Source organism: Desmodus rotundus, chromosome 7 (genome assembly GCF_022682495.2).
Source record: "Desmodus rotundus isolate HL8 chromosome 7, HLdesRot8A.1, whole genome shotgun sequence".
Classification (NCBI taxonomy): Eukaryota; Metazoa; Chordata; class Mammalia; order Chiroptera; family Phyllostomidae; genus Desmodus; species Desmodus rotundus.
In genome coordinates this window covers 37,102,643-37,119,763 of record NC_071393.1, presented here as the reverse complement: position 1 = coordinate 37,119,763, position 17,121 = coordinate 37,102,643, and the positions used below count along the sequence as shown (strand labels likewise).

At 47.8% G+C, this 17,121-nt stretch overlaps 1 protein-coding gene across 1 annotated transcript in view; it reads right to left on the bottom strand.

Annotated features, from left to right (window-relative positions):
* The window catches only part of HEXA (hexosaminidase subunit alpha), a 35,726-nt gene that overhangs the window by 7,745 nt on the left and 10,860 nt on the right, over positions 1-17,121 (bottom strand). The window contains exons 2-7 of the mRNA XM_024557272.4: positions 5,102-5,194; positions 4,139-4,204; positions 2,524-2,570; positions 1,882-1,992; positions 934-1,035; positions 349-481 (exon numbers count right to left, since the gene is read on the bottom strand). Of these exons, the coding sequence (XP_024413040.2) occupies positions 349-481; positions 934-1,035; positions 1,882-1,992; positions 2,524-2,570; positions 4,139-4,204; positions 5,102-5,194 (552 nt within the window). The remainder of the gene's footprint in view (positions 1-348; positions 482-933; positions 1,036-1,881; positions 1,993-2,523; positions 2,571-4,138; positions 4,205-5,101; positions 5,195-17,121) is intronic.

The window sequence follows — 17,121 nt, the reverse complement described above, 5'->3', positions numbered from 1 at the left end:
TGAACAATGGTGTGGGAATTGCCTGGGGGAGCAGGGGGTGCTGGATGGAGGGGGCCAAGGGGGGAAGGAAAAATTGGGACAACTGCATAATCAATAAAATACAATTTTAAAAGAAGAAAAAAAAAGACAAAGACATCTGAGAAGAATTTGCCCATATTTAAATAGTAAGAAGTGGCCTCCTTTGCCCAAATACGTTCTGCCTGTCTAAATTCCCAGGTGGAAGAGGCTGACGGAAAACACTCTTCCAGTGACCACGGACAGGGCATGCCACATCCAAGTGCTAATGTCCTAAAGCCCCAAGGAGAGGAGGAGCTGCAGACTTCCTCCACCCCCTGGCGTTGTTCTCACCTCTCCCCCAGGACAGAGTGTGGCCGGGAGTGTCGAATTCTGCCAGCACACGGATACCCCGAAGCCGCGCATATTCAATCACCGTCTTCACGTCCTGCGCTGTGTAGATGTGGGTGGCAGGGTTGTAGGACCCCTGAAAGGCACGCACAGCCTTAAGCATCTCACTTCCTGAAGGCTAGCAGATTAGAAGATACTAAAATGCCCCCAAGACTCCCTGGATATCAAAAAATCTACCCACGGTCCTTTGGTATCAGGGACTATGTTTGTGGAACTTATTCACAATTTGCTACAAGCTCTCGTGTCTACGTTTTCGTCTCCGCGTCCCAATGTGATAGACGAGGGAGGTATTGCACCCACCCGACAGAAAATAAACAAACAAACAAAAAGAAAACGAGACCAGGAAAGATGATCTCCTGTGATCTTTGAACTCAGGTCTCCTAACTCCAAATACAAGTCCCTTCATGGGCCAGTCTGTCCCTAAAACTGTCTGGACAGAAGGACAGCTGGCACCCTGCTCTCCAGCAGAGCCACGGCTAGGCTCAAACGTCATCCCATAAGCCTGGTCCAGGTGAAATCAAGACGTACCTCTCTGGAGAGCTCTGGGAAGGTGAAACTCTCGTATGGGAAGGAAGGGTCGTCAACCAGGTGCCAGTGGAGCACGTTGAATTTAGTGTAGGCCATGGTGTCCTGCAAGTCGAGCCAAGTGCATACTGAGCTCACCACAGCCTTCCCGTGCGGCCCCAGACCTGGGGAGCAGGCCCACTTCCAGGTGGCCCGCGCCCCTTCGGGCTGCCCCAGCGTCCTGTAAGTGCCCCAGTTTCTACCAGACCTTCCCATCAGCTTATTTCTTCTCTCCCCACCCGGGCATGCCAAAGGGGGCTGCCGAAGCAGTGTGTCCTCTGAGAGATGAGCTGCAGCCACACTGACAGTCGCAGCTGTATGGTACCCTGGAGTCTTCCAAAAGCCCCCAAACACCCTGAAAACTAACACTTCCTCCTGCCATTGGTTTTCGGTAGTCTGACTAGTGTTTATCCAAATTGTGAGGTCCACTGTGAATTTAGGAGCCCCATAACTCGTAGATCTCAGAAGCCACGACTGATGGATGTCCCCACCCCTTTGGTTCTACCAGAGGAGTAAAGGAAAAGGCAGACATTCAGGTTGGATCAGCAACCACTACACAAGACTGCCCATCAAACTCAAGCTACACAGGAATGCGCCCAGTTAAGGCTTTAGAACATCTCCCTACAACCTTGTCCCGACTAAACTAAAGTTAGCGACACTGGTCAAAGATGCCAGTGCCCAAAACCACCATTCTGCATCCTTGGAGACGGCCTGGACATTGGTCCACAGCTGCCAGTGGAGTAGATTTAAATCATAAGTAACTCTCATTATGTTTTTCTAAGTAGATCATCCTTTCCATTTTTCCTAGGAGCTTGTAAAGTTACTTATATTCTCTCTGTAACTCTTTAGGAATATGGCACCTGAGATGTCCCTTGCCCCATTACCCCAAAGAAGGCTTTCAGGCCTGGGTACCAGAGTGTCCAGGATGCTAGGCAGTGGGAGGTAATGCCGAGATGTATCCAACAACAGTCCCCGGTGAGGGAAGCGGGGAAAGTCCTCAATCTCCGTCTTGTTGATAAAGAACTGTGTGGACCAAACATTAAACTTGTTAGGATTCAAAGGGAACTTACCGTGAGGGTGGGATGGGGAGAAAAAGTCTCCTAAGACCCCTGAAAAGCCAGTATGTGACTGTTCGGCGGGGTAACCATCTCCCCAAATGCCCTTTCAAACCTCTATTCCAGTGACCACAAGCAGGAACCTGTCCAGAGAGCATCATCCCAGGCTTCCAAATACAGCCATCCCACCCACCACTCAGCCTACAGAGTCTGCATTTTCACCGACTGATAAGATGTTGTTTTCTTCAAAGAAGTGTGGTCTCAAGGTCATTACTGAATAATGACTCGGGAACTAATTACAATGATTCCAAACAGGCCAAGTGTGCCAGGCCAGTCTCCACCCATGTCCGCCTATGTACTATCGTTGAGGCCATCTCAAGCCCCTAGGACTCAGTCTGAAAGCAAAATGAGATATTTCCAGAACTCTGGACACCGGAAGCAAACCCGAGATTTAAAAGGAGCTTACTGACCTTGCTGTTTACTGAGGTCCCACACTCACCGTGCCCTCTGGAGATCTCCAAACCAGCTGACTAAAAGTCTCCAGACCTACAGGAGAGCAGAGAGGCAGAACAAAGACTTAGGGAGGTGGGAAAAGATGTGTCCCTCTAGGAGGCGCGCAGTGTGGCAGAGGACAACACCCGGGCGCCCAGTGAGATGGGGGTGGTAACGCAGGCTTGATAGGTCCCAACACTATGACAGGGGATGTTAGGAAGCTGGCATCAATTTTTACTCTGTTTTATTTTGGGAGGTATCAGTGTAAGGGGTGTTAGTGTCCCTTCTAGGAGCACATTGACCCTCAAAACCCATACACCTCTAACCCATGTTTCCGAAGGCCTGAACTCACAAGAACATTAAGAAGATGTGTGCTTGTAAGGACAGCTGCCGGGACAGTCAGCCTGCAAGGAGTGAGGGCTTCTTAAGGATGATGCTCATCGGAGCTGAGGGAGCTGAGAAAAAGAATCCCCAGTGTTCTGCTCTTCCCTCCTCCCAGACCGAATTGTGAAAAAGCAACCATAAGCTCAAGTTTCCAGGGCGCCTGGGTCCACAGGTGGACTAGAAGACAAAGGATCACCCCCTTTTCCTCTTCAGATTTTGAGAAGAAACCCGATCATGCGGACCTGAAGTGGAGCAGGCAGCTGCCGCCCAGGACTGGGTGCCCCAGTCCACAGGGCAGACTCCTAGACTCCGCCAGGGCCCGAGCACACACGGGGGTGCAGAGCGTTGTGCGTTCTGGAGCCTCACCTCTGAGAAAATGGCAGAAGCCCACGGAGGGACCCCAGAGCCTCAGATCCTCAGAATGGAAGACTCTGTGGTCACTCAGCACCCAACTCCAGGCAGACTGCCGGCAGAGTTTTGGGTGTCCTCCACTCTGACCCTGACGCCCAGCATTCCGAGTGCCAGATTTCACCTCACCCACCCAAACGGAGCATTAGCACTTGCACAGAAGGTGCAAGAGGGCAGAAAGGGGAGCAGGCACGCTACTTCTCCAGAACGTGGGGGAGGGAAGGGGGGGCAAGGGGACGAAGACAAACCAAACCCAGGTGTGGAACGCTGTGAGAATGTCCCTCATCCTTCACTAGTGGATGTTTTACCAAAAGTGGTACAGGTGTGTGGCTAAGTCTGTAACTAGGGACCAAATTCCTTTTCAGTAAACTAAGAGGAAGGGCATGGGCCTGTCACCTGTTAGCTAAGACAGCCCGAATTTTCTCCCCAAATAATATAATCCCACATATTTTACTACCATTTACCTCTTTTTTTGTTGGCATTTATTATTTCTTTGATATAGTTCCCTTCTTTAAAGAGCCTGGCCAATTGTGCGTCTTTAGTGAGAGCCGAACAGGCAGTGTTTGTGGCAGGGTTGCCCCCTCCCCAGCTCCCTGTCCCCGCTGCGCCCCCCCTCCCACTGCTGCCCCAGAGCAACCTCTAGGGAAAGCTGTGAGGAGAACACGCCCTTCAGGGGCATGGGGAAACATTCTACTTGCTCTCCACGAAGTCCCTAAAATGGGGGCATTCGCTGAGCCTCCGGTCACGTCCTCCCGCCCCACCAACGCCAACCATCCTGCATCATCCCTCTGTCTCCCCCCCAGCACCAGCCCTCAGCCCCACGTCGTTACCTCGGAGAGCTCCCCAGACAGTCTCAGACAGGAGGAAACTCTGCTCACTGTTTATCGTCAGGGTGTCTGGAATGAAGGAAACGACCCCACGTGGTTAAGGGTTTCTACTCTCAAAGTGCAGACCCCATATTCCGTACAAATCCTCGAATTAAAAAACAACAGCAAGACCACATTTGTTTTTCTTTCTGCACATCAGTGCAGCTGCAGGTTGGCCAGGCCTGGGGCCAGAGTGGGAGGGTGGTCACCTAGGGACCCTGCAGGCCGTAGGAGGTGGCGCGTGATGAGGGTCATGCTGGAGCAGAGTCCTCTGTGAACCACTACTCACCTTGTGGGTCAGTTTTCCCTGCAAGAAGTATGAGCTCCCACCGGCCTTTAGTGGACAGTATGAGGTCTCCTATTGGCAAAGGGCACAGCGATGCCTGGAGGGGTGAGTCCAGGTTCCGACATTCCCAAAGCCTTTGTAACCACCTTCCTTTCCCTCTTTCCCCAGGCCACAGCCGCCCCACCCAGGAACGTGAGGAGGAAGTCAAGAATTGAATTTCACTTTGGAGAGTAAGAAGTCCCCAAATGCTTGTCAGAGAAGACAGGAGGCAGTCACAGGACTGGACCTCATCTCAGTTCAAATGACCAAAAACTCCTCTTCCCTGTGTAGGATCTCTTAGAGAAAATCAGCCAAGTGTATACACAGTCCTCAAATGGGGACAGAATTATGCTCAGTCCAGAGGGCAGGTGTCCTGTGGGACTCACTGAGCAGCCAGGTGACAGTTCACAGTCAGCGTGCAGACACTGGTTAGAGGCCATAGGAAAAACTCCCCTTCTGTGGCTCTTGGCACTTGGTGGCCCTTGGTCCCCACAGTCATGGAGGGGTCCAGGCCTAGCACCAGCAACTTAGGCCAGGCCACCCAGAGCTAAAGCTCCAGACAGGTGCTTGCTCGTCTAGAATGGGAGCAGAGCGGCACTTACAGTTCTCCAGTGACTCCAAAGAAGGGAGCTGCTCACATCCAGGAGTGACCACAAGGACAACCAATGAATGCTTCTCCAAAGTATGCTGTTTTCCTGCAAGACAGTGTCAACTTAGTGTGGCTGACCTGTCACCAGAGGCAACAGGAAAAACCAAAGCCCTACAGGAGGGTCCCTAGCTCTAGCCCCTTCAGCTCATATGCCTGTGGCAAGAAGGAAGGGAGGACAGGCATGTACCCTTGGCTACCTAGTCATCTGTTCAACTTCTTCATTTCGGTTGTGTTCCCTTCTCTCCCCAGTAAGCCACCTTGGCTGTGTACGAATGATCTGGCATCAGCCCTCTGTAACCAGGACTCCATTCTTTCGGGCTGGATACAGTCCAAGCACACAATTCCAAGACCCCAGCAACTGTTTTGAAACTAGAGGCAGCTCCAGAGCATTGCTACTCAAAGTGTGGCCTGGGAATTCGCTGCTGATCTGTAAACTGAGTTACTGTCGGTCACCAGATAGGAAGCTTACATGATGCAAGGCTGTAAATCAATTACGTCAGAATAAAACGTGCAGTTCTGACATTTTTTTTTCATAGTGAGGCCTCAGGGAAGGGAACGGTTTTACATTCTGGTGTGTAGGCTTCTCATCTCACTGCAGACTAGCACCCGACACAGGCTGCTCTTGAGGGCTCCGTCTGAGGCTTTCCAACCTCGGAAAAGCCCAGAGCTACTGCGAGCCTATGAGGAGGATGGCAGAACACCTGCTGTGCACAGGAGGCTCAGATGACCCAGCTGGTGTCTCAGCAAAGGCACACGGTCATGAGCCCGTCCTGCGTCCTTCCATCCTGTTCCCAGACAGGTTCTCCATCCGAGGTAGAATTCTCCCAACAGTGGGAAGCCACCCAGTCTGAGCCAACATACTATCTGATATAGTTTTTTTCCAAAAAAACCCATTTTATTTATTTATTTTGAGAGAGAGGGGAAGGGAGAAAGAGAGGGAGAGAAACATCAGCATGTGAGAGACACATCAATTGCTTGTGTCCCGCATGCCTGCAACTGGGTACTGGCCCACTATCCCATCATGTGCCCTGACTGGGAACTGAACCAGCAACCCTTTGGTTCACAGGCCAGTGCTCAATCCACTGAGCCACACCGGCCAGAGCTAATATAGTTTTATAGAGCCCAATATATGCTGGGGGAAAAAAGCCAAAATATCAAATATCAATGCTGTCTCTTCCCACCCTTCTGCTGGCTCTTCCCTGTGACCTTCAGGGTAGTTGTGGTTGTACTGTCCCAAGCCTGAACCTCAGTGAACTCCCTCTCTCTACTCTTTCTGACATGCATTCCCGTGGGCACAGCATCCATGACTTCCTACAAAGTCAGGGACAGAGTGGTGCGGCAGAAGGCAGGGAGAGAGAATTCAGAACCAAACTGGAACCCCAAACGTTATCCATCTTAGGCAGAAAGAACCCAAGAGCCTTGGACCATCTCAAGGAAGACTGCTCACCCCTCCTGAACACGACTGCCTGGCTGCACCTCAGCCCTCAGGTCTGCCAAGAAGGAACAATTAGGGTCCACTGTCTCTTCTCTGCGTAAACAGCCTGTGTCCTCACTCTAACACCTGTCTAAACCATGCAGGGAAAAGGGAATTTGAGGCTACTCTGGGCCAGGCCAACTCACAACTGCATTCTAAACCCTAAAAACTCATCCCTGTAAACACAGGACAACCCGGCTTTCAGGGACCTCTTCCAAAGCAGAACCTCTAGGGTCATCCCAAGCTCCCCAAGCCATTTCTACAACAAAAACCAAGGAGGGCTTAACTGGAAGGTGGGTGAAGAAAGCTGTAAAAGAATATCCCTTGTTACACTATGCCTCCCCTCTACCTCCTTGTCCCTACTCCGCCACGTATCACAGAACCTCAGAATCACTGTGTGGGGAGCTCGTCTGTGTATTTATCCAGGCAGCCATCCAAACGAGGGCAGAAGTCCTGAGCTTAGTGTTAATCCTCTGAACCTCAGTCTACCAAACTGAGGAGAAATCACAACTAACCTGGTATGCAATTGCCCTGGTCCCTGCCTGGGTAGCGAGGGGCTGCACAAATACCAGGCTTATCTGAGTGAGTAAATGGAAGACAAGAAAACAACCAATTGTTGTTATTGTTGTTGCTGTTATATCTTATTTTCCTAAAACACACCTGCACTCTGCTCTCTAAATCCGTAATCTTTTAGGGGGATTCCTTTGACGATCCAACGAAAATGAATAGATTTCCCCCCCCCCCTCCCAGAGCAATGCTCCTAATTTAAGGGCTCATCCTTCATCCCTGCCACCAGTCTCAGGGTAAAAAATCCCTGCCCTAAGTGATCTCAGTGACTCATCTGGGTTTGGGCTGTTGCTTAAACAAGCTGAGGGGAAAAATTGGGGGGAGGTGGTGATGTGAGAGCTAGCAAAATGGAAGGACACTGGTCACTTCAAAGAATGTAAAGAGTATCATTGTAGTTTTCCACCTCCAACTTGCTACTCTGAACAGAGCAGGAAATAGGCAGGGGACAGGCCAGCCACCTCTGCACACACCCACACATGCTACAGAGAAGCATCCAGGTGTGGGAGGCACAGGACAGGAAGCAGCCCACCAGCCAGCCATCTCACAGGCACATTCACAATCCATTGGAGGGGAGGGGCAGAGAGGGCAGCAGGAAATTCTGAAGCCTTTAGTGCTCAGGAAGCAGCCCGGAAAACAGAGCACTGAGCTGGGAAATCAGGAAAGGCTGGTTCTAGCTCTGGTTCTGCTGGTGCCAAGCCGAGCCAGTCGCAGGCTCCCATTTCCTCCCACGGGAACAATGCAAGGGTGGGACCAGATCACGTCCACTGCCTCCTCATCTCCTGCTCTCATGTGACCTTGCTCTTTTAGGGTTCACTGAAAAGTTTTCTGGGTTTTTTTTAATTTAAAAGGTTGAAAACATTCAAACAGTACAGAGAGTTTACAACAAAACAATAAATTATCTTTGGTACCACTCCTTTGTCCCCCCTCTGAAGAGATAACCACTGTTACGTTTTTTCCCCTGTGTATCCTTTTTAAACGTAATTTTACTTTCTTCATCACAGACAGGTCGCTGGACGTGGTACTCTGAGACCCTTTTATCCCCAGTGTCCCCGTGGTGAACCGTCTCCAGATGCTGGCCCTAGACCCTTCAGTCTCCTCTCTGTCGTCAATCCTCTCCCGCCGTCACTTCCTTCCCTCCTGCCCTAGACCTGGTGGGCTATCACCTCACTTTCTAGCCAGCGCTCTCAACAACCTGCCTCTTTTATCTTCTGTTGCAACCAGTGGACAAAATGCTCGACCCTATAAATCATGTATCAGCGAGACTGGGTCACTGAAAAAATCATGGTCTCTCATCTTGGCTGGGCCCTTGATGCCGCCCTGAAAATCTTCGGTCTGCGCCACTGCTATTTTTTCTACTCTGCACCAGCTATTTCTCACTTACACTGGTATGATGGGCAGTTAGACAGGCAAGAGCAGAGCAGGAATGTTAGGCCAGGTACAGAAGGTCACCAGGGCAGAAAACCAGGGCTCCCAGCAACAGACAATTGTAGGATGAAACTCTGCCCTCAGGGTGACCTTTCCTCCCCTAGCACGTCACTGTTCATGTGGTTTAGACCCCCTGGCCCTTCGTATTGCAGGTCACACGGTTTGGACCCCCCCTGCCCCCAGCATGTCATAGTGGTAGACCCCATTACAGGAAACACAAGGGTCCAGAGAACAGCCTCACAGATTCCCACACAAGCCTTTGCTCGACAACGCCCTTAAGAACTAAGACCTTAGGATAACGAGGTTCTGACCCACATCAGACACTCTCAGGAACAAAGCCCCGGGTCTACAGAGACAGAGCTTTGGTCAAGCTGGAAATAACATCCCGGCCTCAGCTCTGTTTCAGCTCCAGGCCCAGAAAAGCACTAAGGCCAGGCAGGGCAACACCATGGCTGCCCGTATGTGATGAGTAATGACCACCTGCCCTGGTGGCAACCAATCAGTGGAGACTACGACCCTAACAGGACACACCTGGAAAAACTGATGACTATTCTATTGAGATCCTCCCCTGAGATATCCCCCAAAACTCTCGTCTTTAAAATCCTTCAGTTTGTTCATTAGATTCCACATGTAAGTGAAATCACATGGTATTTGTCTTTCTCTGAACAAGCAAAATAGAGGCAGACTCATAGAAAGCACGGTAACAGCTGTGCACAGGGGAGGTTGGGGTGGAAGGATCAAGCAAAAAGGAAAAAGGACTCGCGGGCATAGACAACACTGTGGTGACTGCAAGGGGGCAAGGGTGTAAGGGCGTCAAATAATGAAAATTAAATTAAATTAAAATACAATAAAACCCCTCAGGCAAGAACCCAGCATGTGTGTGTGTCTCTCTCTAGCACACCTGAGCCCTCCCTCCTCCTCTCTTTCATCAAGCTGCATAACTTGGCTTTCTTTCTCCAAAGTTCCAAAAGTCCTTCTTTTGTCTGTGTAACCTGTTTCCTGAAACCACGTAGCCCAGCTGGCTCACTTCCTCTGTCTGTGACTTTCTAAATGAACTTTTTCTTGCATTTGAGCCTTGCCCCTGAATTCTCGTAGCCCGAAACTCAAGGACAGAGGTCCAACATGTGCTGCCATTGGCTGTTAACAAAATGCCACTCTCTTCAAGTCTGTAGCTTGCTTGCCACCTCCCTCACTCCCCGCAGACCGTCAGAACTCTCACCCATCCCTGCCTCACCCACGCTTCCCTGACAAAAATATCTGCAACACGCACCTGGCCTTCACCTTCTCCTCCTCCTCCTTCGGTGGGAAGGGTTTCCTTTCATCTATGCTTTGGATCTCTACCTAGGCGCCCTCTTGTAGAAGTCATTCCTCTCCTCCCAAAGTCTGCGATTTATTTTTTTCTGGTGATTCTTTTATTACTACATTTCATTGATTATGCTATTACAGTTGTCCCAATTTTCCCCCCTTTTCCAACTTTCACACAGCACCCCCCACTCCCTCAGGCAACCCCCCCACCATTGGTCATGTCCATGGGTCATGTGCGTAAGTTCTTTGGCTACTCCACTTCCTATACTGTACTTTATGTCCCCATGGCTATTCTGTAACTATTTGCACTTCTTAATCCCTTCACCTCTGCACCCATTCCCCCACATCCCCTCCCATCTGGCAACCATCAAAACTCTCTCCATATCCATGATTCTGTCTCTGTTCTTCTCATTTACTTAGTTTGTTTTTTAGATTCAATTGTTGATAGACATGTATTTATTGCAATTTTATTGTTCATAGTTTTGATCTTTTCTTAAATAAGTCCCTTTAACATTTCATATAATAATGATTTGGTGGTGATGAACTCCTTTAGCTTTCTTCTTGTCCGGGAAGCTCTTTGTCTGCCCTTAGGTTCTAAGTATCTTTGCCGGGTAGAGAAGTCTCAGCTGTAGGTCCCTGCTTTTCATGGCTTTGAATATTTCTTGCCAGTCCCTTCTAGCCTGCAAAGTTTCTTTTGAGAAATCAGCTGACAGTCTTATGGGAACTCCCCTGTAGGTACCAAACTACTTTTCTCTTGCTGCTGTTAAGATTCTCTCTTTATCTTTAATCGTTGGCATTTTAATTGGGATGTGTCTTGGAGTGGACCTCTTTGCATCCCTCTTGTTTAGGATTGTCTGTGCTTCCCGGACTTGCATGTCTATTTCCCTGACCAAATTAGGGAAGTTTTCTCTCATTATTTTTCAAATAGATTTCCAATTTCTTGCTCTTCCTTCCCCTTCTGGCACTCCTGTGATGTGAATGTTTGAAGCTGTCCCAGAGGCTGCTTACACTGTCCTCGTTTTTCTGGATTCTCTTTTCTTCCTGTTGTTCTGACTCGTTGTTTTTTGCTTCCTTATGTTCCAAATCACTAATTTGATTCTCAGTTTCAAGAACTCTACCGTTGTTTCCCTGTAACTTGTTCTGTATTTCAGGTAGTGTATCCTTCAATTCTGACTGGATGTTTTTCGTGCTGGTGCGGTCCTCACTAAGTTCTCTGAGCATCCTTATAACCAGTGTTTTGAACTCTGCATCTGATAGATTGCTTATCTGTTTCATTTAGTTCTTTTTCTAGAGTTTTGATCTGTTCTTTCAGTTAGGCTATGTTACTTTGTCTCCTCATTTTCGCAGCCTCCCTGTGTCTGTTTATATTAGGTAGAGCTGCTATGACTATGTCCTGGTAGTGTGGCCTACTGTAGTAGGCGTCCTGTAGGATCCCGTGGCCCAGCCTCCCCTACCACTCAGGATGGGTGCTCAAGGTGCGCCCTGCATGTGGGCTGAGTACACCCTCCTCTTGCAGTTGAGCTTTGATCGCTGTTGGCAGGTCAATGGGAGGGTTTACCCAGGCCAGTCAGCTGCAAGGACTGGCTGTGACCAAAGACCACAAACCTATGCCCTCCATGGAGGAACAGCTGTGCAGGGACAGGGTGGTGGTGCTCCAGTGTGGTCTGTAGCTGTCCACTGGGTGCGCAGGCTCTGGGCTCTCCTGGGTGGTGCAGGCCAAGGCCAGCCCCAACCTGTGTTCTACCCAGGGGCCACCCTAGATGAGTGATAAAGCAATCCGAGATGGCTGCTACTTGTGCTGGACTTGGAGATTGCCAGGCGAAGCCATGCTGTGAATCTAGGCTGGCTGCTGCTAATGCTGGACCTGAGGCCACTGTTGCTTGTTTGATGGGATTTAGCAAGTTGTGAAGCTTGAGCCAAGACCAGCATTCACATGGAAGAGTCACAGTTAAACAGTTTGGGTGGGACAAAGTCTCAAGGGATCTCCAGGGCGTGGCAGTGTTAGCCAGGTTGATGGAGTCTCAGATATGACACCTGCCTGTTGGCTCTGTGGTTCTGTAGGTGGAGAGTTCAGAAAAGGGACAGTGGCCTCTACCCACCTTTCTGAGAGAAAGCTGTCCCTCAGCTCTTGCCTTGATGCCAGACCGTTAGATCCTCCCTGTATGCCACTGGTGCCTTTCAAGCTGCTAACCAGTGCTGGAGCTCAGAGGCAGTGAGTGTGAATAAGTCTGTTTGTGGGTTCTTTTGGAGGAACTTCTTGGGACTCCAGAAGTTTGTTCCACTAACTCAATCCCAACTGGTTTTCGCAGCCAGAAGTTATAAGGACTTATCTTCCCAATGTGGAACCCTGGGCTGGGGGGCCTGGTAGGGGGCTGGAGCTCCTCACTCCTGAGATATCCCTCCCAAATTTTTATCCACCACATGTGGATGTGGGTCCAGCCCGTTCTGCATCTCCGTCCCCTTGACCAGTCCAGATGGATATGGTTTCGTTAATTCAGTGTTATCAGACTTCCATTCAACTCGATTTCTGATGGTTCTGAGTGATGGTTGTTCTATATTTTAGTTGTAAATTTGATGTGGTTGTGCAAGGAGGTGAACTGTGTTTGACCAGAAGTCTCTCTGGTGATTCTTTCCTTTCAGCTTTAAAGTATTTGCAAGTCTCAACTCTGTTTTATCAGTCACTCTCACTTGCCTTTTACAAAGAACCTCTGGAGGAAATGTAGCTTGATCAGTTAGGTGTTGACAAAGTTAGACAGATCTGGACTACAGTCTTGGTTTTAACTCTTGGTTCTAGCTGTGAGACCCTGGGCATATACTCTTCCCTCTCTGAGCTACAGTTTCCTCATCTGTAAAATGGGGGTCATGGCAGTACCAGCTTACTGGGCTGTTGGTAAGATTAAGAGTTAATGCACGTAAAGTGCTTAGTCCATGAGAGCTACCCTAAATGGCCATCATCAATGGAGATGGCTACCCTAAATCCTACCTTTGTAGCCCCTTCCTGACTTCTTATCCACTCCTCAGTTTACTATAACCGGGCATCCTTCCACCACTCCTCTGAAAACACCTTAACTAAGGTGCTGTGGTTCTGTGACTAAATCCAATGGACCTTTTTCAATTCATTCATTCATTCCTCAGTTATTTACTGAGCACTTACTATGTGCTAGATTGTTCTAAGTGTGGGGATACAGCAGTGATCAAAACAGAGAAAAGTCTCTGCTGTCAGAGAACTAATATCCTGGTGGACACTCACTCCTCCTGAGAACTCTTGGCAGCATCAGACGTCCCGGACCCTAACACTAAACTCCCCTGGATGAGGGAGTACTGCTGTCTCTTGGTTTTTCCTCTGACTCCTTGATTATGCTTCCTCATTCTTCTTTTCCTTCACCAACCCCTCTGGTGTTCCCCAGAGTTTCAAACTAACTCTTTTTTTCCCTCATTTACGCTCTTCCTGGACAATGCCATCCACTCCCACATAGGCTGATGATTCTCCAACCCAACTCTGCATGCCAACACACACGCCTCTGCTCAAATGTCTCAAAAGCAACTCAAAGCTTAAATATAAAACTGAACCAACTCTTCACTCCTCTTCCTGGTTCACTGTTTCTCTGTTTGATAACAGCACCATCTATTGATTTACCCAGACCGTGAATCTTTTCCTCCCGCCCTTCCGAATAAATCACAAATTAATTCATTCAATATTTATTGACTGTCTACTATGTGTCAAACACTGTGCTAAGCACTGAGATTACAACAGTAAAAAAAGAAAGATCCAATTAAGTCTTTTTAAAAATTAAGTCTTATAACTACAAATCTGTATTCCCTCTTAACATCACCATCTTCCCGATTCCACTGGTCAATCCTTAATTCAACCTCTCATACCTTGTCACCTACATGACTTAAAAATATCTCCCAGTTGGTCTCTTCCTGCCTCTATATACTCGGAGGCTCCCCCCAAACCCCAGAATTGTATTCTGGAGGGTGGGCCTCTTGTAGTACAGGCTTGCCTGCTGGGTGTGTGTTCTAGGAACCCATCTGCATCAGTGTACCATCTGGCATTGTTGTGAGAGGCTGTGTTCAGCTTCAGTGAATTTTTTTTTGAAGACTCTTCCATCTTGTCTGCCCATTTCATGATGGCTGATTTACAATGTTTTTGACCAAAAACGGCATGCCCTCCGCCCCACCCTCCCTATTCACCTGATCTCACCCCAAGTGACTTTTATTTTTGTTTCCCCAGATGGAAAAGTCCTCAAAGGGAAACATTTTCCTGATGTGGCAGAAGTGAAGAGGTGATGTTTCGAGGCAGAAGCACTAAAAGGTATCAAAACCAATGAGTTCAAATACTGCTTTGAGCAGGGGGGGAAAAATCTCAACAGGTGTATTGCATCAAATGGAGAGTACTTTGAAGGTGACTGATGTTTAAGCAAGTAATAATAAACATAATTTTTAATAAATAAATTCCATTTTTTGGGTCCCCCCTCACATACCCCATTTCAATCTGCTATCCTTTGTGATCTTTTAATATGACAATCAGATTGTGACAATCTCGGCTCAGAGTCCTCCCCTGGCTCCCCACAGCGTTCAGGACACAGTCCAGAACCCACGGGATGACCACAGGAACTCAGCCTTGTCTTTCTCTGCTCCTGCGCAGCAGCTCTCACAGCAGCACAATAAACTCTCTACAGAACCCTGAAAATCCCACATTTTCTTCATACTTTTCTTCGCACATACTGCTTCCTCCAATTGAAACAAACTTTTCATTGCTTCCACATGTCACCTGATTAAGACACACAGCTCTGGTTTACCTTTTATAAAGCTTTGCTGTTATGCCCCGACCCTTTCCTAAGAGACCTTCCTATGTGATTATGAAGCAACGTATACATACATTTCTCGTAACATTTATCCTAATGTACACTGTTTGTCTATCTCCTCACTGAGGCTCTGAGTTCCTCAACAGCAGGGACCGATCCCAGTATCTTTGTATTCCCAGTGCCTGACACACAGTAGCCGTTTGATAAATAGTTGCTGAAAACAATGAATGATATTGGAATTTTACAAATGCATATTTAATGCTATGTATGCACAATCATTGTGCTCCATGATAGGCAGGCATAAATGGCAAACAGAAACAGTAATGTTTTACATACCCAAACCTAGTATTTCTGGGATTGGGGTGGGGGTTGATAAGAAGATACCAGGCACACAGAAAGTACCTTGTTAGACTCTGCTCTGGAGACGCTGGGGTCCATAAATCTAAAGACTCAGGACTTTCCACTTCTCTGGAAGGGACAACTCATTCCCGTATTAGGATACCTGGAAACTGCCTTCACCTCAACGCACAATAGCCTCTCCTTCCACCAGCCCTGCTCCGCCCAGAATCAAAACATTTCTATCACATCAATGTATTTACTCTCTGCAGCATGCAGGAAACACATTCACATTGGTTATAAAGCAGAATTTGGTTTGGTTTCTGGAATGGACACTAGGAAATTCAACCCAACCTTTGGCACCTTCCCCCTCTTCCAGGTGTAGCCTGCCCCATACGTCCTGGCACTCTCCTAGGCCAGTGCCCATGTTGCTGGGTCTCCACACCCACTTTGTTCCCCTCCCCTCCCCACCTTTAGGTACGTAACACCTAGGCTTCCTTTCCCCGTACTCAGTCCAATAAAAACCCCTGAAATCATTCATTTCCCACTCTTTTCCTCATTCCAACCAAAATATATTCAGCACTTACTGTGCATCAGGAGCTGTGCTAGGTGCTGGGGCAGTAAAATAGAAAAACAAGCCCTGGTCCCTGCCCTTGAGGAGCTCACAGTCTAGTAGGAGAGACAAACACAAACAACAATTACAAAGCAGCGTGGCAAGGGCTACAGTAGACATTATAGCTATGTCCAAAAGGGAAGCAGGCTTAACCTTGGAGGGGACCTCTGAGCAGGAACCTTGAACCCTGAGTTGGTGCTTGCCAGGCTCTCACCTCAAGAGGGGATGAGGTACTCCAAGGCCTGGAAGCAGTTAATGCAGAGTACTCTGGTGTGGTCAGGGGAAGGGCAAGGCCACCTCTGTCAACTGCTTGTCGCAGTGAAACAAGAGGCTGATCAGGGCGAGAGCTGCCCTGATGCTGGACCCCTCCGTCGTGCTGCTGAATTCAGTGCGGACCATGGTGCCTCCTCCCACGAGCCCCAGGATTTTCATCCCCCAGAGACGTGGGATACCTCCTCACTCAGAAGTGCATCAGATCCAGCCCACAGAGTAATCCCGGATGTTCCTCCTTCCATGCTTTGTAGAAGTTGTAGTCTTTTCCCCCTACTTTTAAAACTCAATTTAGTCTCTTCCTCTCCCTCAGTAACCCCGCTAAAAAGAAAACATCGCCCTCTAATTATAGATCCCAAGAGATAACCTTGGTTAACATTTTGTAGTCTTTCAATTTTTTATAAAAACATTGATTATTAATTTTTAAAACAGAAATGAGATCCTAATACATATTAGTTTGTAGCTTTTTTCCCACTTACCAAAATGATCTGCAAATCTTTTAATGTCCATATATAAATCTACATCGTTTGTAGGTACTCAATAGAATCCCATATTTGAGATATACTTTAAAGAGTTAAAGTCCTACCTTCTTCCTCTTTGTTGTCATTTGGGAATAATTCTAAGTTTTTGATATTATAAACAATATCTAGTAAATTGTGTGTGTCCTTTTTTTTAAGCAGCTGTGAGATTTCTGTAGAAAAAATCTTAGAGGTAAAAATGCTAAGCCAAAGTACGAAATTTTTTGGTTTTGACACTGCCAAATTACTCTTACCAAGTTATTGTATTGATTTATCAACATACATGGGCCTGTCTCTTCATATCCTTCCAAACTCTCAATTCTTTTTTTAATCAGTGCCAGCCCAATAGATAAAGAAATATATCATTTTAAAAGTTGCCTTTTTTTAATAATGAATTTGAGTATTGCTTTGCATTTAATGGCCATATTCTTTGTACCTTTTTGTTAATTTTCTTTAATTGATTTGTAGAGATCTTTCCACATTTTAAACTTGTCTTAATTTTAAGGCTGCAAATATTTGCCTGATTTTGACCTTTACTTTTTAACCTTTTGGGGTTATTTTGCTTTGCTTTTATGCCATTGCAATCTGCTGGCTCCTTCCTTTACTTGCTGGCTGAAAAAGGCCTCCTCTATCCCTAGGAGACATGAATAGTCTCCT